The sequence below is a fragment of the Lontra canadensis genome, unplaced genomic scaffold (assembly GCF_010015895.1).
Source record: "Lontra canadensis isolate GAN:19392208 unplaced genomic scaffold, GSC_riverotter_1.0 scaffold1, whole genome shotgun sequence".
Lineage (NCBI taxonomy): Eukaryota > Metazoa > Chordata > Mammalia > Carnivora > Mustelidae > Lontra > Lontra canadensis.
In genome coordinates, this window is record NW_022630995.1 from 101253596 (window position 1) to 101277079 (window position 23484).

Here is a 23484-nt window from a genome sequence, read left to right on the forward strand (position 1 = left end):
ATATGGAATAGTTGACAGAGCATTGGCTTTTGAAATGACGACTCCTAGGCCTTCACCCTGTGCCTTCCATGAGCTCTCACTGTTATTTGGGCAGGTGATTGCTTCATTTCTTACAGGGTGTTTTTTTAGCTGTGAAATAATGCAGATGACCTAGCGGTGATCTTCAGGGTCCTTTTTGGTGCTGATCCTCCTGCACTGGATAAATATTAGATATTTTAACATTCTCTTTTGGGACAGAGCGTCTCTTTTAGGGCGTTTCCAAGGCTGTATTGACTTTACACTGTGTTTTTGTTTTTGTTTTTGTTTTTTAGCTACAGTGTATTCACCTCATAATTTTTCTGTAACTAGAATGCCAAAAATGTTCACTGAGTTAGGGTAAATGATAGGAAGGAAGAGAAAAGGCAAGAATTGGAAGAGTATGGTTTGGGGAAGGGGCCAGGTGGTGAGAAACTGAGTGGAAGGTATGTCAGGTTAAACAGTTCCTGGTCTAAAACGCCAGGTGGCATCCTTGGCCCAGCATGTTTTCTGCTTGCGGGCAAGGGTAGGACAAAGTGAAAAGAAGCCCCTTTAGGGTAAGGGAGGAAGTGGAAAACAGTGAACAAATTGCTTCTTGTAAAGATGGTCTCAAATTAGGTATTTTGAGCGTTGACAATGTCTACATGAAGTACTAGTATGTAGTTGTACATACTAGAAGAAAAACACAAGTGCAGCACTACTTGGCTGAAAAGTGTTGTTCAGCGTTATTGAAGTAAAATCATTTCCAAATATATTCCAGTTTTCTAAAATACTGCACTGGGAGGTAGACCATTTTTGAGCTTCATTTCTGTAAATGGTTTCTCTGTACTGCCATTCAGGAGAATCCGAATAAATGATAGGTTTAATACTTTTTTTTCCCTTTTAATTAGCACTGAACTTTGTAGAAACAGTACTGAAGTAAGATGGGATGATATAGGGGAAAGAGCATCCTGGCAGGACTCATCAAGTCTCCTTGGTACTAGCCCTGGCCTTTTATTAACTTTCTATGTGTCCTTGACGGAGTCATTTAACTTACCTGTATCTCAATTTTATTAAACCATGGAAAGAGGAGATTGGACTAGATTGTCATTTTTCCAAACTGTACTGAGTTGAACACAGACATACCATAGTTTATTATTAGGTTTTCTTTATACAAAGCACTTAATGGTTTAATAAAGGAGCAGAACACTTCCCATTTTATCACCTTCTTGGAGAGTCACAGCGTGCATATTAAAGATCTGGGAAATTCTGATATAAAGTAACTTGTTATAAAGATTTGAACCCCAGAGCCCATATTTCTTAGAACATTTTAACATTTTAATGACCCTGGAGTTTCATGAAATTCAGTTGGGGAGGCGCTGGGTGAGGTGATAACTGAAACTTCCAAAAGCAAGTGTGTTGGAGAAAGTTTTAGACTAGTAATCAAAGCACTTAGATTGTAGGCCTAGTTGGACTATCTTGGGCATTGGTTGACATCCCTCAGCTCAATTTCTCCATCTGCAAAATACGGATAGTACTAATGATATTATCGAATTGCTTGTGATAGCTAAATGAGATCAAGTGTGTAAGATTATCAGTGTCTCACACATGGTGCATGGTAAATATTTAATATTATCATTTCTTTTTTCCTTTTGACTTCAAGATGTAAGACCAAAATTCTTGTCATATTCTGTGAAGGGTGAAAGTAACGGGAGAGAAGCAGATTCTCTGCTGAGTGTGGAGCCCTAGGCAGGGCTCAGTCTCACAACCCTGAGATCATGACCTGAGCCAAAATTAACCTCAACTGACTGAGCCACACCCATGCACCCCCCAAGTCTTGGTTTTAATGGATATTGTTCTGCAGTCTTTTGAATTGTGAAATCATAATGAAGTTAGACTTGTTTATATGGGACCAAAGAGAGCACTGCATGTCAACATTCCTTTGATAACCTGCAGGTCTGTCTTTGTTTTGTTAGTAACTTGAAAATTCATGAAGTACCTGGGTGGCTCACTTTGTTGAGCCTCTGACTCGATATCATTGATACTGTTTAGGTCATGATCTCAGTCGGGATCTTGAGATGGAGCCCTGGTTAAGATTGTCTCTGTCTCTCTGCCCTTCTCCCTGCTCACACACTCTCAAAAAAAGGAAAAAAAAAAAAAAATTCTTTTTTTTTTTTTTTTTTTTTTTTTTTTTTACATTTTCTCAAAGATGAGTAGAAGCTATGCTTTCCATAGTTTGGATTTTTGTAACTATGGGGTAGGTGACTGATTCACTTTGAGTCATTGTGCTGTAGGTAATTCATGTTGCTTTTATTTAGAGTAAGAATGAATCATACAGTTCTTTAACAGTGAATTTGTTTTATCATTCATAGTATATACTTAAGTTGAAATTACTATAGGTTTTCTTTTTTTAAGCACATCACTTGAGGGGTAGGTGATGGAATCTGCCATTGACTGTACCATACATTTGGACTTAATAAAATTTCCTGTGAATAATCCACACAATATATGTTTGAGTCTTAAATATATGAGTTCTTAAAACCTTTTTTTAAGTTGGTTTATATCATAGAATTAGAATTTTATAGAGAACATATAGAATGTAATGGTTATTGTGTGAATATTGAAAAATTACTTGTATCTATTTGGTATTTGTCATTGCTAAACTTCCAGTAAGAATCTCTATACATGGGGGGGATAAAAAAAGAACCTCTATATATGGTTTTTAGTAATAATTTGTAATCGTCTGATGGTACTTGGCATACATGTAGCTATTTGGTGTATACACATACTATCAAATCCAAGTTTTGTACTCCGTTCAGTGTTCTCACTTGCTAATACCATTAATAAACTTTCATCCTACTACAGTTTGCTGTTTTGAGAGAAAAATGTAGGTAATTTACAAAATAATAGAATAAAATCTCATTTCAGTCTAGTTGAAGGGAAAGCTTTAATTAACACTGTCTGACCGTGTGCAGTATAGCTTGACGGGCAGGACAGAATTCTTAGTTTATTATTTTTGACAAAGCAAAATACTGAGACAAGATGGCAGTTGTTTGTCTGATCTGCCTCCTAGCGAATATCCTATTACAGTGATTATAAGTGAATAAAAAAGGATAATCCTAAAACAACAAATAAGGATCCATCAGAGCTGGAGATTTCAGAATGCATATAGAACATGAAAAACAGTTGGAGGTATGGTTATTGATGAAACAGCGTGGAGGAAGTCCCAATGTAAGTATATGTGCTGTGGGGAGTCTGTAGAATAAGAAGCCAGACTCTGGTGCAGAACCCCACAGTGGTTGTGCGGGGTTAATGTCCAATAGGAGAGAGGGTGAGAGGGGGATGTGGAGCTTAATGCAGGGGGTTGGTGTCAGTTTTATTATGGAATAGCACACAGATGTTTATCATGGAGGCTTGGGGCCTGTGGGATGGGCTGGTTTCTTCTACAGAAATTGAAGACAGTGGAGGGTTATAGAATGGCCCGCCCCCCAGTGTAATAGCCAACTTCTTACCCCTGTGTCTCCACGGGAAGCTGACTTTCAACAAGGCTTTCTCGTCTCGTGTACACATCAGTCTTTCTAGTCTCTTATTAAATATCAACCAAATTGTCAAGGATCACCATCCGTCAGGCTTTCACTCCTGCTGCTATTGCTGCCACTCTACCAAACTCATTGGTCAAAAGGCGACTTGCATGTGACAAATACAATGATCAATTTTAAGTTCTCATCTCATGTGGATTATCAACAGAACTTGTCATAGTCGATCACTTTGTCTTCCTTGAAACATTTTTTTTTTTTTTTCTTTTTGTCTCGGGGACAACGCTTTTTATTTTGATGGCTTCTCCAGCAGTCTCTTTTGCTGGTCTTTTGAAATGCTCTCGGGCTCAGTACTTGGCCCACATCTCTGTCTGTTCTCTCTCTAGGGCAGGGGTTGGCTAATGTTTTCTGTAAAGGGCTCTGATGGTAACTAGTAGGCTTTGCAGGGCATAGGGTCTCTGCCACAACTACTTAACTCCACCTTTCTAGCATAGAAGCAGCCAGAGAGAGTAAACTATGAATATGGCTTTGCCTGAGAAAACTTTATTTACACAGGTACAAACAGGCCGTGGGCGGCGGTTTGCTGACTGTAGCTATTGAGCTTTTCAGCCCCCCAGTTTTAGATAAATCTGTGCCTCCCAGATTTGCAACAGCCTGAATCTCTTCGTGAACGAACTCAAGATTGACACATCCAGTAAACATATTCTGTCGTCTCCACCTAAACGTCTCAGAGACATCTCAGGGTTACCATGTGTAGTACTCTGGATTCCTCTACCTGCTCGGTTGTTTGTTTCTGTCCTCAAACCTGTAACCAGTAACTCAGCAATCATTCTTGGTGCCTTTCTTACTCTTAACCCCGCTTCGGATTCGGTATTCTCCCTTCAGCTGTGCTTTTGAAGTGTATCCAGAAGAGTTACTTCTCTCCACTTCCCCCTTGCGACTTAATCCATCTTCCACCTGCCAATTGTAGTAGCCTTCTGATTCTTCCTCCTGCTGCCACCCTGGTCCCCCTCGAGTCTGCTTTCCACACAGAAGTCACCTTGATCCTTTTAACATGTAAGTCAGATCATGTCCAGGCTCTGCTCAAAACCCCAGTGACTTCTCATTTCGCTCAAAATAAACTTAAAATATTCACCACAGTATACAAGGTTGTGTGTGACTAATATTGGACTTCCTCTCTGAATTCGTCACCTGCCACTCTTCCTTTTGATCAGTGTGTTCCAGCTGTCCTGGCCTCTCTGCAGTGTTCCTCCCTAGATAATCTGCTTGACCTGCTTCCTCACTTTATTTAGGTCTGTGCTGAAGTATTACCTATCAGTGAGCTCTTCCCTGTCCTTTCCATTTAAATTTTTATCTCTTCTCTTATTCATTCCTTTCTTGCTGTCATTCTTTTGCTTTTTGATGCTTATTGTACCCAGTATAGTAAGAACATACTCCTATTCATTGCTTCTATACTTGGCCGCCCCCCCCACTAGAATAGAAATTCCATAAGAAGAGGGAATTTGTATACCCAGGACTTATGTGTTCAGTAAATATTGAATGGATGAATTTAAGAAAATCTTATAAATTAAGTAGAAAAGAAAAAGTAGAAGAGAATTTGATTTTTAAAAAGTCCAATAAATGTCCTCTGAGATTTTAGAAACTCTTGTATATATTAAAAAGGAAGAGGAAGCTATGAAGAAAACATAATTACAGACCTTTTCAAATATTGTAAAGACAAAGAACTCAATAGGTGGTGTAGTGGGACAAAAGATGATCTGTTGTTTTAAGCCACCAGGTTTGTGATCCTCTGTTATGGCAGTCCCGGAAAACTAATAGAGAAAAGTTAGAATATAAGGTAGAATATAAGCTAAAAAAATCTACCAGAAAAGTTAAAAGGTAAAGAAATCCACAGAAAGTAGAACAAAATGTCAAGGAGATAGAAAATGGAGGTAGAGGAGACATAAGACTTAATCTACGAAGTCCAATATTTGACTAATAAGAGTGCCAGAAGGAATGGAGAGATAATTATCAAAGAGATGGTAGAAGAAATCTAAGAATTTAAGGACCCTAATGTTCTGAGTCCCAGATACATTGCAAAATCTCAGAAAACTGAGGCTTTTATAAAGAGGTTCCTGAAAGTCTTCAGGTATGGGGCCGGGGAGGAAGGGAAAACAGCTCACCTTAGAAGGAGTGAGAATCAAACTAATATTTGACTTATGAGCACAAATGAATGCTTAAAACCTTCAAGATTCTGAGAGAAAATAACTTTCCTCCTAGAATTTACCCAGGCAATCATCAATCTAGGGTGAAGACCAAATAAGGACATTTCAGACATTTAAGGACTTGGGAAATTTACCTCCTATGCATTCTTCCTTACAGAATACAAGTTAGGGATATGCTCCTGCAAAACAACTAAGTAAACCAAAAGAGATGAATGCATGGGATCCAGGAAACAGATCTGAGCTGGAGACCAAAGAAGCAGAGTCTTACGAGGCCAGAAAGTCATGCAGTCTTTATTGCAGCAAGGGGATAGAGATTTTCAAAGAGAGTTGTTTGTGTATAGAGAATCCATAGTCTTTGTGGAATCTGTGAGGCATTTGAATAATTTATAGATAGAATTATGACTGACGATGGAATAAACAGAATTAGAAGCACAAGTCAAAACAAGCTGAACAGGAGAGGAAATTTAATTATAACATTATACTTGGCCAAAAATCAATACATAGACAGTGCTTCTCAAACTTACTTCGGTGTAAGAAGTGTTTGTGGGTGCTTGCTAAAAATCTATCCAGATTTCTCTTAAGATTCTGATTCCCTAGGTATGGGAGATCCAGAGACCTGTTTAACAAACACTCCCAAGTTTTTCCTATCTTTAGAGAAATTTTGAAAATATACTAATAGGAAAGGCATAGAGAATTCAGTATGAGTATAGAACATTTATCAACCTTGAAATGAAAAAATAAAAGTGCAGAAGATAAAAATTAAGAGAAGGATAAAGGGACTGAAGTATAAAACCAGGTAGTACAGTCAAATACTGTATGTGTTTGGTGAAACAAGGAATAAAGCTGTAAATGTTAAGATTGGTCAGTAGACGGGGCGCCTTGGTGGCTCAGTGGGTTAAAGCCTCTGCCCTCGGCTCAGGTCATGATCCCAGGGTCCTGGGATCGAGCCCCACATTGGGCACTTTGCTCAGCAGGGAGCTTGCTTCCTCCTCTCTCTCTGCCTGCCTCTCTGCCTGCTCGTGATCTCTGTCAAATAACTAAATAAAATCTTAAAAAAAAAAAAAAGATTGGTCAGTAAAGAATTTAAGAGGAACAGATTGGGAGTGAAATGAACTAAACTTATCTCTTAAAATTAGAATCAATAGATAATTTCTAAAATTGGTAAGGCAAAAACTAACCATATAAATACATTATTTGGAGAGATGTAGATAATTACTAGACCTCAAGTAAATTAAAGAGGTGAAAAATTTTGCTTTGACAGTGGATCTGGATTGGAGAGAGGTGAAGACTGCTATATTTTGTCAATCATGTACATAGATTGCTTTGTTTAAACAGCAAAATAGGTACTTTTTTTTTTTAAAGATTTTATTTACTTATTTGACAGAGAGATCAGAAGTAGGCAGAGAGGCAGGCAGAGAGAGAGGGGGAAGCAGGCTCCCCGCTGAGCAGAGAGCCTAACGCAGGGCTCCATCTCACGACCCTGAGATCATGATCTGAGCTGAAGGCAGAGGCTTAACCCACTGAGCCAACCGGGTGCCCCCAAAATAGATACTTTAAAAAGCAAGTTGGCAGCAACAACTTGGTTTCAAATCTAAAGAAACAATCAGACTGAGCTTCAAATACTGAAGTTCTAACTCAGGATTATTACTGATTGATTCTGAGGCTCTGAGAAGGGGCCGTTTTTATCCCGTGCTTCAGTTCTGTCATCTTTACGGAGTGGCACACATTGCTCCAACGCTTGCTGCCTGGACCTCATGTGTCTGTCTATGTCTCCTGTGTAAAGTATGGATTACCCTTTCCATTTTACTGAGGATCAGGATAGATAGCACCTATCTTTACATCTAGCTTTCGAGAGTCTTAACACTCTGGAGCATGCTGGCATACTAATAGCACTGACCCCAGAAAACTTGATGGGGTCTCATCCTCCCTTTCTGCATTAGGTCAATGATGAGCTTTCTGATAATCCTAAGAGGACTCCTTTGTCTTTGCACTTACTGGGTGGTGCTGATGGAGATGAGGAAGTACAAGCCCTGTCTTGGCTGTGGGCTTAGCTCACTTTTTAGCACTTGTATTCCCGTATCTAGTGCATTACCTTTTACAAACTACATATTGCTCAATTGAAAAAATTTGAGAAAATTAAGTTTCAGAGAAATTGAGTGAGTTTTTCAAGCTCAGTAATTAGAAGTCAGGTTCTTGGTCTCTGAATTCATGGCTTTGTGTGAGTTTTTGGTATATTTCCCAATCAAAGCATTATCATCTGACATCTAAAGCCATATTTTATTTTTATTATTGCAGATATAATTCTGTTCTTTTTTCTTCATTAGTACATTTTAATCTATACTATTTTGTGGTTCAGATGGCTGCTAGTAGGTATTGGTTTTCTAAGTCAGACCAGTCACCCACTAATACTCTTTTTACTTTCCAAGATGCAGGTTAGACAAAAGCTTAAACCCATGCATTGGCAGTATCATAGTCTTTGAATATCATGTTTAGATCCCGGTTTACCTCAGCACACTTCATAAATCTTTAGCTTTTAATGATCACAGTCCCATTTTCTCCTCAGGCTTGAGTAGTGTGCTTTCATTCTAAATCATAAGTTTGTTGGGGCTTGTCCTAAGTTAACAGGAGCATTGGAGCTTTAGAGAAATTTAACACCAAATCAATGTGCTAGAGGTATCATTTATTCTTAATTACAAAGGCAGCCCAACTGGTCTGTCAAATTTCCTATACTTCCTTAATTTTAGTAACAAAGTTCCTTGGTTTATGCAGCTGCTTGAAGAGATTATTGTTAATTCCCATCATAGTGATGGGTCCCAAATGTAATGATTGACATAATCTTCCAGAGGATTTTATTTTTCTCAAACCTACCTTATCTTTGTGGCTTAAAACTAGGAATCACAGATTGGTGACTGTTCATTGGAACAAGAGCTTACATTTGTACTTTAATACTTGTTTTTCTTAACCTATTTTTTTTCTTATTTATTTTTGAAATTATCTATAGTAAAATTGAGTCTTTTTTGGGGAACAGTTCTGAATTTTGATAGAATATAGATTCTTTTAAACACCATCACCAGCAAGACACAGAACAATCCATCACACCTGAACAGTTTCCACGTGGTCTCTCTTGAGTCACCTTCACCCTCTGCTCTCAACTCCTGGCAATCGCTGATTGCTCTTTATGCCTGTAGTTTTGCCCTTTCCAGAATGTCATCCAAATGATACTGTTTGAGTCTTTTTTTCATTTGGCATGATACATTTTAGATTTATGCATTTTGTTGTGTGTATCAATAGTTCATTCTTCTTTATCGGGTACTAATACATCATTGAGCAAAATACCATTATATGGATGTAGCAGAGTACATTTATCCATTTAGTGTTTGTACATTTAGTTTGCTTTCAGTTTTTGGTGATTTTGAATAAAGCCACCTGTAAACATTCACTTAGTTTTCCTGTAAACATTAGTTTTCATTTCTCTTGGTCAAGTACTTAACAGTTGGATTTCTGGGTCAAATATTTAACTTTGTAAGAAAATGCCCAACTATTTTCCAAAGTGGCTGTATCATTCGAACTGGAGTATCTTAGTAGAAAATAAATAATATTTATTTAAGTATGTATTACTTCTAGAAAAGTATATAATCATGCAACAAACTGATAATTTTGTTCTTGTGTTGCTCCTAGATGATTTTAAATTCAGGCAGGGAATTTGAAGTTTGATCTGATATGCAAGTTAAAGTTACATAAAGTTGCAAGTTAAAAGTGCATTTTTTAAACTAATGAAAAATAACTTTGTAGATAATAACAAGATTGTATATACTTTGCCACTTGTATGCGCTTCTTTATCCTACCCTGTGAATGGGTCCTCAGGAGTTACCCTGTTACTAAAGTGGGAAATATTAATAGAGATGTATTTATTGAATGCCAACTAAGTGCTAGGTACTTCCTGGATGCTGGGGACCCAGTGGAGAGTGAAGCAGAACAAACAAAAGCAAACAACAAAAACTATTAAGCCCAGCTTTTGGAAACAGATGTGTTCCAATAAAAGTGCGTATTAAGTTGTTGTATTTTATTTAAATAATATATACTTTTAAAAGTATTTAAAATATGCATTTCCGTATGCAGTGAAGATAAGATAGTTTCAGTGACTAAAGTTCATTTTTGTTTTAAGCTTACCTTGATATAAGCATCCTATCACTGAGTGGGACACAATGATTTGTTTTTCTTTTAATTGGGTTGGACCTTTATGTCTTTGTTCATGTGAATGTAGACAGAAATTGGGAATTCTCTTGTTAGGTTTGTCCTAGGGAAATTGACATCAGTTTTAATCCAGTCACTTACTAGAGAATCTCTTTTCAGAAGTGAGGTTTTTCAGATTTGGGTGATAGTCAATTTTAAACATTTTTCTGCTTTGGATGTTTTAAGCTATAGAGATAAGTACAGTTGACTTGAACAAGAGAGGGTTAGGGGCACCTGCCCACCACACAGTCGAAGATCTGTGTACAACTTCTGACTCCCTAAAAACTTAACTACTAATAGCTTATGTTAAACAGGAGCCTTACCAATAGCGAAAACAGTTGATTAACACACATTTTTGTATGTTTACGTATTATGTACTGTATTCTTACAATGAAGTAAGCTAGAGAAAAGGAAATGTTATTAAGAAAATTGTAAGGGAGAGAAAATACATTTACAGTACTATATTGTATCTAAAAAAAATCTGGGTATAAGTGGACCTGTGCATTTCAAACTTACACTGTTCAAAGGTCAACTGTAAATTATTTTGGCAAACCAAGATATGGTTTATTTGGTATGTATTCTCTTTGGTCATCATATTGGGATAAATTTTAAAAGTTGAAGTAAACTTTAAATTCATAGTTAAGGTTAATTTGAAAAATCTTTGAACACTTTTTCAAAAAGTTTAAAAGTAGAAGGATGTAATTGTTCTGAAGAACAGGATAATCTGTTGCTTTAATTCTGTATTTTTATTTTTGTTTTGTTTTTTCCCTTTGCAGAGAATGTAGCTGGTCACTACATTTCCCCCTTTCATGATATTCCTCTCAAGGTGGACTCAACGGAGGTATTGTCTTAACTTGCTTTTGAGGGGGGGGGAATATATACTTCTAATATCACAAAATGCTTTTTGGAGGCATCTCGAAAGAATGTGATTGGAAGTCAAGAAGGACAGCAGAGTTGTCGTAACAGGATTGTAAGCCTCCTTCATACATTAGAGATAGTATGAGAATAGGATCCTTCCAGGAGGAAGATTAGGGAACACTAGGGATTTGTGCTTCCTCCAGGCCTTCAGTGGACTGGACTGTCAATAGGATGGCAAGAGGGAGAATAATAGTGAAGATTTATTGACCGCTCGTAGTGCTTATCCACACTGTGCTCAGAACTTCACTTGCATTATCTGAGTACTGCTAGGTCTACTGTTACTATCCTTTCTTTGTTCATGAGGTTCAGTGCTTTACCCATGGTTGCAAATCTGTTGTCCATTGTGGGAGGTGGGATATGAATTTAGGTGCTCTAACTCCAGAGGTTGCATTCTTAATTGCTCTTGTGTAATCCTTCCAGCTCTTTGCTTCTAAGTAGTATTCAGCTATAGGACAGGAAATCATACAATTTGGAGAGAGAAGGAAGCCACAGACAGGAAGGAAGAACTCTCATTTTATTGTGTGTGTATGTGTGTCCATGTGTTTTGTTTTGGCCAGTGAACAGTCCATCCTGAATATCTTGTCTCCCAACACCCTCCTTGCTTTTGGCCAAAAGTGCATGATTTCATTTGTTTATTTATTAATTAATTATTCTTTGAGTAAATAGTCATTGCAGCATTATGAGCTCGCCGGCGTTCTAGGCACTAGGCCTGCAGTGGTGAATAAGATAGATGTGAGATCTAGTTTGCACTTGATTGGAGAAGACAGAAAACCAGAAAACAAGTCAATCAGTAGTGTTAAGTGCTATAAAACTAGAATAAGGTAATGAAAAAAAAAGGGTCAGTGCTTCTTCATGTGGGGGTGTATCATGACAAAATCTGTTTACTTAACAAAAGAATATTATTTTGGGGAATCATGGAGTAGGTAGGAGTGGAGCTAGAAAAAGAGTGGACTAGAAATACCCAGTTGGCATAATATTCTGCCCGAGAAGATGGGGTTTGGGGAATATGAAATTGGGGTTAGGCAAAGTTGAGAATGGGACAGGGCAAAATACAACAGGCTAACCCAGTGAATTCTGGGCATGTGGAGATTGGTACACACAGTGGTTGTGTGGATAGGTTTCCCCCATCCTTAGCTCTAATGTTTGCACTCTGTGCTTTGGAATGTGGTATTTTAGGAACAGAAATAATGTTTTAGGACCTACTTGGAATAATCATTTTTCTGTTTTGTTTCCTTCATTAGTGGTTTTTTGGTGTGTAAAAGTTATATAGAAGTGTGAGCATTTGTGAATGGCGTAATTTTTCCTCCCAACCCATCACATACTCTGTCTTAATTTGGAAGTGCTTGATGGAGGCATAGTAATCACACCTTGGTGGAATTTACAGGCAGGAGGTGCAGCTGAGTACTTTCATGGCTTGTTAGTCATGCTCCCTAGAGTTTAATTTCAATAATGAAATGACTGTTTTAAGTGTAATCACTGGAAACTGACAGTCTTTCCTTAAAGACCGAACACAGCCTTTGCTTATTTTATAAAAACTAGGAAATATACTTGAAAGAGACTTAGCTTTTCTGATAAAATATTTTATGAAACACTAATGCTCCTGCACTGGGGATGCAAATGCTGAGAGAAAAGGAACTGGGCATTTGGTAGGTTCTCCATGAATCATGATTCTGGACAGCCTCTGTAGTGAATGTTTCTGTGGTAGGCTGACTTTCAGTGCTTTGCAATGCAGCTGTATTCTTTGCTGAAATATTAAAATTATAAATATCATCTTTTCTTTTATAGGAAAATGGCATTCCTACAAAGAGAGCACGAAATGATGAATATGAGGTATATCTCTAAAGGTTTTTTTTGTGAGCCACTTCTATTATCTGTTAAGGACCTTGATGATAGTTTGCGTTTGTAAAATCCTTCTAAAGATCCCTCCTTAGAAGATTTTGGTGTGCATACAGATTTTTTTTTTTTTTCTTCTAGTACCTGTTTAAGGCAGCTAGGGATGATCTCAGTGTTTTACTTTTTTTTCTTGTGTTAAAATACACGTAAAATAAAATTCAGCATTTATCGTACAGTTTTTAAAGTGTGCAGTTCAGTGTAATTAAGTACGTTTCACATGTGCAGCCATCACCACCATTCTTTGTTTCAGAACGTCTTCATCTTCCCAGACTGAAACTCTACCCAGTAAACACTAACTCTCCATTCCCTGCTCCACCCAGCCCCTGGTAACTACTATTCTACTTTCTGCTTATGAATCTGACTATTCTAGGAACCTCCTTACCATTTCATTTTGTAAGTGAAAGAACCAGAGAGAATCAGGAAATAAACCCAGAGAGAATCAGGAAATGAACCCGTGATAAATAAAAGTTATTTATCACAATAGATAGTCTAAAGTAAAGGTACTTTATGAAAATTGGTCCGTTTACCATTTTTTTAATTCTAAGAGAAAAGGTGGTCTGAGAGGCTGTTTTAGAGTTCAGGAACAAGTCTTTTGGGGATAACGGAGAAAAAAAGTTACACCAACTATACGCTAAAATAAATGTCTTCTGAATATATCTTAAATATGTGACTGTCAAACCTTTAATAGTTCTTGATTTAGGACCAGAACATTTGATTGATGCCTGTCATCCCGTCTCATGCTGTTGATGCCTTTTTGTCTTGCTGATGTCAGACAGTTTTTCCTGCCACCTTCCTCAGCCTCCTTTTCCCTTAAACCTTATTTCCATTTTTCTCTACTCCAGCTGAAATTTATGACCCCAGCCTTTGAATCTACTTCCAGAAATAGCCATGAGTGCTGTTTAGTCCCAGCCACCTTTGCCTGCCATCCATATTGTATTTTCTTAAATTGGTGTCTGTTAAAATGGCCCTTAAATCATCTATGTTGGAATAACATAGAACACTTGTTAGAATTTCAGGTTCTAGGGTTTATTCCATATCTACTAAATCAGAATCTGCTTGATGGGGACTGGTTAGTTCACATATTTAACAGGTGTTTCAGGGCATTCTGTACACACTGAAGTTTGAGAACCTCTGCCCTAGACGGCGGTGAATAGATACTGAGGGCTTCGAGGCCTTATAGGTTCCTGAGGACTTCGTGTATTCACCTGGAAATAGTTGTGTGTGTTTTTTTTTCCCCCCAGTGGGAAAAATGTATTCTGAGTCTGTATAGCCAACTTAAAATTTAATTCTTAGAACATGGTTCATATGTCAGAGAGCGACTAATTGGAGTCTGTAGTTTGTGTTTGTTTATTTATAACTTTCTTCCTTTTTTTCCAAGCCCTTGGCAATGACTTTTCTATTCTGTTTCTATGAGTTTGGCCCTTCTTCCTCCCCCCTTCCTTCCTTTCTTCCTTCCTTCCTAGAATTCCAGATATAAGTGGTAAATGCAGTAGTTGTCTTTCTCTGTCCGGCTTATTTCAGTGAGAATAATGCCCTATTGGTCCACCCATGTTGTCACAAATGGCAGGTTTCCTTCTTTCTCATGGCTGAATAATATTCCATTGTATATATTAAGCACATCTTCTTTATCTTTTCATCCATTGACAGACGTTTAGATTGTTTGTATATCTGAGCTATTGTGAATAATGCTGCAGTGAGCATCAGAATGCAGGTATCTCTTCAATATTCTGTTTTCATTGCCTTTTTTTTTAAAGATTTTATTTATTCATTTGTCAGAGAGCACAAGCAGGGGGAGCAATAGGCAGAGGGAGAAGGAGAATGAGAAGCAGACTCCCCGTGGAGCAGGAAGCCCCATGTAGGACTTGATGCCAGGACCCTGAGATCATGACCTGAGCCAAGGCTAGCCGCTTAACCTGCTGAGCCACCTAGGCACCCCTCAGTTTTCTTTGGATAAATATCCAGAAGTGGGATTGCTGGATCATATGATAGCTTTGTTTTTATTTTTTGTTTTTATTTTTTTAAAGAATTTATTTATTTATTTATTTATTTATTTATTTATTTATTTGACAGAGAGAGGGAGATCACAAGTAGGCAGAGAGGCAGGCAGAGAGAGAGGAGGAAGCAGGCTCCCTGCTGAGCAGAGAGCCCAATGCGGGGCTTGATCCCAGGACCCTGAGATCATGACCTGAGCCAAAGGCAGAGGCTTAACCTGCTGAGCCACCCAGGCACCCCTGTTTTTATTTTTTTTAAAAAACTGCCACACTGTTTTCTGTAGCAATTTACATTCCCACCAGCAGTGCACAAGCATTCTCCTTTTTTCACATTCTTACCGGCACTTGTTACTTCTCGTCTTTTGATGATGACAGCCATTCTAACAGGTGTGAGGTGGTATCTCACTGTGGTTTTGATTTGCATTTCTCTGACAGTTGTGATGTTGAGTACCTTTTCATGTACCTTTTGACTGTCTCTTGGAAAATCGTGGTGGGAGGGGCAGAAGGAGAGAGTCTCAAGATGAATCCCTCCTGAGCGCAGAGCCTGCCCACTGGGCTCAATCTCCGGACCCATGAGATCATGACCTGAGCGGAAACCAAGTCAAACCAAGTTAGCTGCTTAACCTACTAAGCCACCCAGGTGCCCCCCTGCCCATTTCTTAATCAGATTTTTTTTTCTGTTGAGTCGCATGTGTTCTTTGAGTTTTGGATACTAATCTTTATTGGATATATGACTTAAAATATTTTTTCCCACTTATAGTTTACCTTTTTTATGTTGTTAATTGTTTCCTTTGCTGAGCCGAAGGTTTTTAGTCTGATGGTCTTACTTGTTTATTTTTGCTACATGTTGCCTTTGCTTTTAGTATCAAATCCAAAGTTTATTTGATCTTTTTAAGAGAGGAAAGAAGGGTGATACCCTCCCATTTTTTTCCAAAGTATAAAAAATTTGCTAACTTTTTTCATGTATTATGAGTTTTTTTCTTTTTGGTTTTTGCAATAAAAATAGAAAGGAAAAGTGGAGAGACAGAAAACACCTGAAGAAGGAGGTAAATGGTTCTTGCTCATATCCAGCTTTCTCACTTGAAATGTGTCCCCTCGTATCTTTCCTATTTTCTGGTAAATTTCAGCAGACCATTACTGGTTTATAGTTAACAGTAATCTTAGGATAACCAGACTAACATTGGCTTTAAAAAATTATAAGTAATACATATTTTAGCTGGAGGGAAGAAAAACAGGCTGGGGATTCACTCTTCAGAGTCAGTAACAAGTGATGAAGGAGAGATGGTTGTTGCACACTTAAAATTCAAACCTTGTCTTTTGTTCTTTTGGCCTATTTCAAGTTTCTGTGAGTGGTTTTGGTAGGTGTCATTGTGTAAAACAGTTGTGACTAGCCTGGGTCTTCCTGTCACCTCTGAGGATTCATCTGTATGCATTTGTTCTCTTATAGCCAGGCTTTCAGGGATGAATAAATTATGGGAACATCTGCCATTTACTTAGGTTTTTCTTTTTAACAGCTACTTGAGACATATTTAAACAGGTGCTGGGGTACCTCATAAAAGAGCATAGAAAATGAAACATAACAGCAAGACTGTGTATAAAGTTTCAGAGATAGGTATGAGACATACTTCTAAGGAGCAGTTGTTGTGAATTCATTCTTGGCTTTGTTCTTTATCTCATTATGGTTTTGCATTTCTGTCATTGGTAAACTTTAGTCTTAACTAGAAAAGCTTAACAACCATCATTACTTTTGTGGCTCAAATGGCATTCTTTGAATTAATAGCATCCGTTTTCGCCAAGCCCCCACGTACTGTTTAGCAGTGCTGTAAGCCAGAGGTTTGCAACTCTGGATGAGTATTAAAATTTGCTTGCAGAGCTTTTAAAAATAAGCAGTGCCCTGCCTACATCCAGAGGCTATTGAATTCAAATATGTGGGAGGTGGGCCCTAGGAAACCTTTTTTTTTTTTTTTTTTTAATTGATTAAAGCTCTCCTGGTGATTTTGATGCGTGGCACAATTGAGAATAAGTGTATTTAATCACTGCTTTCTCAAATGATCTGTGCTAAGGAATTAGTTTTTGGTTTATTTTTGATCTGTTGTGAACTGACACTTCAAAAAAATATAATAAAAATGAATTATTAGAAAAGTGTAATTCAAGGTTCAACAGACCTAAAAATGGCTCCATCAAATTGCTATTAATGTATCTAAATGAACCAGTAACAATCAGCTTGCAGATTAGCTCTGGTTCTTGGCCATACTTGTAGCACTGTTTTAACATTGCTTTCCTAGGGTAAGTTCAAAATGGCATGCAAGTCGATTTTAAACTTGAGACTTTATTTTTATAAGGCCCAAACTATGGAAAATTACAGATTTGTATACCTAAGTACTGTAGGCAGGCATTTTTACTCACCATTGACCTAGAGTCTTTTTTGTTTTAAATGTTCTGTAAAGTTCAAAAATGATAAAAAGAAGCTGATTCTTTTATAACTTTAGGGTATCAGAAATCCTAGATAAGCAAGCTAAGTGTAGAAAGGTGTCAGTCTGACTTTTTAAACTTAATACTTACCTATGACAAAAGCCTTAATTTTACATTATGATCATAATAACTTGTCTTTAAATATTCCATTGGTTTGGGAGTTGTTTTTTTAAGATTTTATTTATTTATTTGAGAGAGAGAGTGCAGGTGAGAGGGAACACAAGCAGGGGGAGTGGGAAAGGGAGAAGCAGGCTTCCCGCTGAGCAGGGAGCCCGATGTAGAACTCGATCTCAGCACCCTGGGATCATGACCTGAGCTGAAGGCAGACGCTTAACGACTGAGCCACCCAGGCGCCCCTAAATATTGCTTTGTGATTTTCAAAACATTTTACTTTGTAATTTTTTTGTGTATTTTCATTTAAATTATGTAATTGATCTGTGTTACAACCTTGTGTGGTGAATAGGACAGAGATCATTACACTTACATTGCAGATCGGAAAAGTGAGACTTTAGTTTACACGATGGACCCTGTCTCTCACTTCTGTTTTAGTTAGAAAATAAAAATTGAAACAAGTTTCCATTCTAGTTCTGTCACTATACTGTGAAGGTGAAATATAGCAGGTTTTAATGCTGCAGCATCATGTGACATGATGGCTTAAATCCTGCTGTGTTTTAGACAACAACTTTAATTTTTCAGAAGAAATTTAAGGCATACAGATGTATGATGTAGTCTCCACATATTTTTGTAGGGAAAAAAATTACAGTATTCTTGCACAAGAGATAAGTGATATAAAGGATAAGTAAAAATTTAAAAATTATCTGTCTTTTTTTTTTTTTTAACTGCAGAATTTGTTTAATATGGTAGTAGAAGTACCTCGGTGGACAAATGCTAAAATGGAGGTATGGCTATATTCTTTTAATATCAAGTGGAAATTACAATTAAGACTTAAAAACTTTATTTCAAGTTGGTCTGGCAGTATTTTGAATTTGGGATGGTTGACAAACTTCTTTTTGATAAAAACAATTGAAAACATTTTAGTGAACTTGAAATGTAATTTTCAAATAGCAAAATATTATTCAGAGCTGAATTTACACTTTAAAGAGTGTGTTTTCCACTTTTGTCTCTCTGGTTTGTTATACACATATTTATTTAATTGTCTTTGACTCCTCTGTCTTTGAAAAATAAACATTTCCAGGTTTATTTAAACAGATTCAGAGATGTATTTTGTTCACAGATAAAATTGAGACATATTTATTTGGGACTGATGGCAAGTTTCTAAAGACAAACTGTCCTTTAGATTTTTGTACCAGAAATGAAAGCATTTTCCTGGCCAACTCTTGATTTATAAGTGCTATCCAGCATATCTGCTATTCCCTGGTTACCTTTTTTTCCCCTTTTTAAAATGTTTTCTTTGAGACATGAACCTATCAAGAACTTCCCTTTTGCCCTTCAGAATTTTCTTGTTCCATCTTCAGTTAGATAAGATTCCTTAGACTTCTGAGTGAAATTTAATTTATGGCACTTAGTTTCTTTAGTTATTTAAGTCTTGTCCTATTGCTTTGGTTGTGATAGCAAGTATTATTTTAAGTATTTTTTTTAAAAGATCTTATTTAGGTATTTATTTGAGAGAGAAAATGTGCAAGTGCATGTGTACATGCATACAGGAGAGCCCATGTGAGCGGGGTGAGGGGTAGAGGGAGAGGAGAGAATCTCAAGTAGACTCTATAAGGGGCTCAGTCTCAGGATATTGAGATCATGACCTGAGCCAAAAGCAAGAGTTGGGCACTTAACTGACTGAGCCCTCCAGATGCCCCTCAAGTATTTTAATTAAGGATTGTTATATAGGTGTATGTTTTTCAGAATTTATAGTTAGTGAATTGCCAGTAATTTCACAAAGTCCTAGTAGCATTGTTTTTGTTAATATTTTAATAGGTAAGAGTAAAAGTTAAAAAAAAAATGGATTCTTTTTTTGGTCTTCCTTCAGAATATTTGAGCATTCTGGCTACTTTCTATCTCAGTTAGGTATAGAATCAAGAATCTGTGAGATCCTACCTAATTTAAGCAGTATTTATTCATTCAAAAATGGCTTCAAGTTATTCTTTATGGGATAGTGGGTTTTTTGTTGTTTTGTTTGGCAACTCAGTTTGAGTATGTTTGATAGAAAGTTAACTGAAATGAAATTACTTGGTGAAAATCTTTAAGTTAACCTTATTTTCATAAGATTGATGGTAAGACACCCAAAATTAGTATCAAAAAGCAAGTAGGTTAATCTTTATCCTTTTGCCCTTATGGTAATTCTGTTATTTTTGTTCGAAACGAGTGCGGGGTATATAATAGAGTAACTAAGTATATAATCTGATGTTTCCTTTTTAGACATTCTTTCTTACCTAAAACTGTAAAGTAGAAATAAGAGTTAATTTATTTTAAAGTATCTTTGATCAGTAAGTTGGAATATAAATATTTAGCCTCATAATAGCAGACAGATTTAAAATATACAATTTGAATATAGGATTAATCATTTCTCATCCTCCTCTCTCTTTTTTTCCATGATCTACATAGATTGCCACAAAGGAGCCATTGAATCCCATTAAACAAGATATAAAGAATGGCAAGCTACGCTATGTGGCAAATATCTTTCCTCACAAGGGTTATATCTGGAATTATGGTGCCCTCCCACAGGTAACATTTTTGTTATAATGGTAAAACTTCTCTGTCTTCTGAAAAAATTGCCTTGTAAATCCTGTGAACTACTTCAATTTAAATTGGTTCTGAGGGCATGTCAGTTTGAGAGATTTGTAAATTTAAAATTTTTTAATGTGGAGTTTTATTGTATCAATAAATTTTTTTCAAACTATATATATGTCTCTACTTAAGTTCTTGGAGTTAGGCATATAGAAAACTTATATTTGGCATTTGAACACATTTCTTTCTCTGGGCTTGGCAGTTAAGAGTTAGTGAAAAATGTTTTACCCACTTTATCTTCAGCGTTTCTTTGAATGTGACAAGTTATGCTTTTATATACAGTCATATATGATAGCATCCTATCTTATCCCTTTTTGTTTTCTTCCCATGTTTCCTCACCCTTGGGAAAGGGTATCTCCTTCTGATCAAATGGTATCTCCTACTGATCAAATTATTTAGTGAGTAAAACTTGGAGTATGCAGAATCAGAAGTCTGGGTGTAGGAGACATAGAGAAGCATCTGTTTTTTATGATTATAAAAGCCATCTATATTAGACTATCTATCTGGATATTTAAGTTTTATAAATTTTATTTTATTTTAACATTTTGCATGAAATTCCAAAATGCTTTTGGGGAAATAACAGAAAAAGGAGTCTGGCTTTATCCCACTCAAAAAACCAGCTGCCCATTTAGAATATTTACAGGAAAAGAAGAGAGAAAATTGTTTTCTAAGGGGTCAGCTGCCTTCGATGCTTTTAGACCACCCACATGGATACATTCTTGGTTAAAACAAGCACTTCTAAAATGATGTACTAAGAATGAGAATGTCTGTTGAAAAAATGAAGGCAGGTGTTCTGATTCCCCAGGTGCCTAAGTAGACATTCTGTTTGACCTATCAGTAAAAGGGTAAAAAAAAAAAAATTTTTTTAAGCTTAGGGGATACTCTTTGTAGGAGAGGATATATGGATGAGGAGAAGGCCAAAGAAGCAGTTGGATTGGAGAAAGACAAAAACAGAGACATATAAAGTAGAGAAGGCAGGGGACAAACTAAAGTTCATATATTTGTTTATTTCATGAAACATTTATTAAAAATTTTTGTGCTAGGCAGTGTATAGATGGTGGGTATACAAAGAAAACTGATACACAAGACAGCACATAAGTGAGAATGTGGGTTTTGGAGCAGATGGCACTTACTAGTAATGTGACCTTGGGTAAGTTTCTTTGTCCTTCTGTGTGTCACTTTCTTCATCTGTTAAATAGAGGTGATAAAGTACCTAGTGCATATGGTCTTACTGAAGTTAAATGAATTATTACACAGTGATCTTAGAAGAGTGCCAAGAGTATAGTGATCACATTATTATAGGTACTGGTATTTTTATTATATGGTCTTCCTTCTAAAGAAATTCATAGGGGGTGATCAACAACTAAACCACTGGTTACCATGGAGCATAATAAGTTTTACTAATTCATCTACTAGTTCTCAACTTTTGTAGTTTTTCTACCTAAAGTCCTGATGAGTTTTTGTACTCCTCTGGATGTGTTTGAATTTTCAAGATGCCCCTACCTACTATTATAGTAGTCTGTTAGGTACAATAGTTTTACTGTAGACTCTAGCAGTCTCTGAATGCATCCTGAACTGTTGCCTACCGACATTTAATACTGTCTAGCATCCAAAATAGCATTTTAAAGACTTAAATCTCCTAAGTCTTTGCTCATGTGAGAACCTTTTTAGTGGTTTCCTATTGCCTCAAGAATAAAATACAAAATTCTTTTTTTTTTTTTTTTTTTTAAGATTTTATTTATTTGAGAGGGAGAGAGAGCATACAAGCGGACGGGGTGGGGAGAGGGAGAAACAGACAACCTGCTGAGCAGGCAGCCTGATGTGGGGCCAGATCCCAGACCTTGGGATCATGACCTAAGCTGAAGGGAGATGCTTAACTGACTGAGCCACCCAGGTACCCCAGAATACAATGTTCTTAGCATGGTTCCTGAGCCCTGCCTGATCTGGCCTCTGCTTCCTGCTCCAGCCTCCTTTTACAGCGTTTGTCTTTCCTCATTTCCATTCCACCACAGTGAGTGCTTTAGTGTTTCTAATTTCCTTTTTTTCTATACCAAGATTGCACAGAGCTGTTCCTTAGTATATATGAGAGCAGTGCCTGATGTTTGCCAGGCAGTGCTGTAAGTACTGGAGATAAGGCAGTGATAAGAATGACAAAAATCCTTCTGGGTCTTTTATTCTGGACAGAGTGACCAACAACAGCAAAAAAAAGAGTAATAAAATGTATAGTGTGTCAACTGGCGGTAAGCATGTTGGCGAACAATAAAGCAGGGAATGGGACTAGGATATATTGGGAATGTTGTAATTTTGATTAAGGAGAAGGCCTCCACGAGAAGGGGTTATTTGAGTGAGGACCTCTAGGAAGTAAGGGGACAAGTAGCATGCACATCTGGGGGGGAATGCAACAAGAAACGGGACGTATAAAGATCCCGAGGTGGAAGCAGGCCTAGTGTGTTTGAGTAACAGAAAGACCAGTGTGGCTAGAATGGACGTGAGGAGGAGGAAATAGACCTCTAGTGTCTCTGCCATTTTTAACCAGAAATCTTTATCATCTTCTTAAACCTGCACCGAAAAGTGTGTGTGTGTGTGTGTGTGTGTGTGTGTGTGTGTTAGTTTTCAGCAAAAGAATACATGAGGTTGCAGAGAACTTATGTACCAAACAGTAAGTGAACTGATGAATGTTTATGAAAAATTGAAATTAGACCAGTTGTTTATGGGAAAAGATAATTGTACCTAATATCTTTTTGCTTCATTGTCAGTATCAAGACAGAATGAGTCTGGTAAAATGATAGCTAGCCCCTCGTCCTATTTATATTTTTTATTTCATCTCCAGTTTCTCAATCTTCTTTGCTTCCTCACTCCCACTCTGGCCTTCTCACGATTCCTCTGGTTCTCCAGGCACACTCATGGTGCAGGTTTCATCTTTATTGTGTCCTCCAGCTTGGAACGGTTTTTGCCAGGAGTGCACATGGCTCACCTCCTTAAATGTTTGGTCATAAATCACCTTCTTCGTGATGTCTATCCTGAAAATCCTTTAGAATATAACCTTGTCTCCTGCTTCCCTACTTTATTTTTTCCCTTTTCTGTAGAATCTACCAACTTCTAACATGTTCTGTAATTTGGTTGTTTATTGTGTTTATTGTGAATTTTTTCCAGCTAGAATGCAGACTCCAGGAAGACCGGGATTCTGTCTTTATTGTTCATTGAGGTCTTCCAACTAACTACTTAGATTAGTGCCTGACACCTAGTAGGTGATTAATAAATATTTGGGGAATGAAAAATGAATGCATTGTGTGTATTACATTTGTTTCATATGTGTCTGTGGGTATTAGATTTTGCTGTTTTCTTATGATTTGTCCTGTAACAGAAGGAAATTTGTTCAGAACTGTTACCAAGCCAACCATGCTTGGAAGAACAGTAAGCAGCAGTGTTTTGCTTAAGTAGCAGCCTCTTCCTCAGCGTGCTGTCATTATTTCAGATCTCTAGCTGTCTAGGCTGGTGAAC

The 23484-nt window shown here is 37.2% G+C and overlaps 1 protein-coding gene across 2 annotated transcripts in view; it reads left to right on the plus strand.

Annotated features, from left to right (window-relative positions):
• The window catches only part of PPA2 (inorganic pyrophosphatase 2), an 85241-nt gene that overhangs the window by 1894 nt on the left and 59863 nt on the right, over positions 1–23484 (plus strand). The window contains exons 2-5 of one of the 2 annotated variants that reach the window (XM_032860520.1): positions 10744–10808; positions 12671–12715; positions 18087–18140; positions 19801–19920. In XM_032860520.1, coding sequence (XP_032716411.1) covers positions 10744–10808; positions 12671–12715; positions 18087–18140; positions 19801–19920 — 284 coding nt within the window. The remainder of the gene's footprint in view (positions 1–10743; positions 10809–12670; positions 12716–18086; positions 18141–19800; positions 19921–23484) is intronic. The other variant, XM_032860529.1, reaches the window with a different exon arrangement.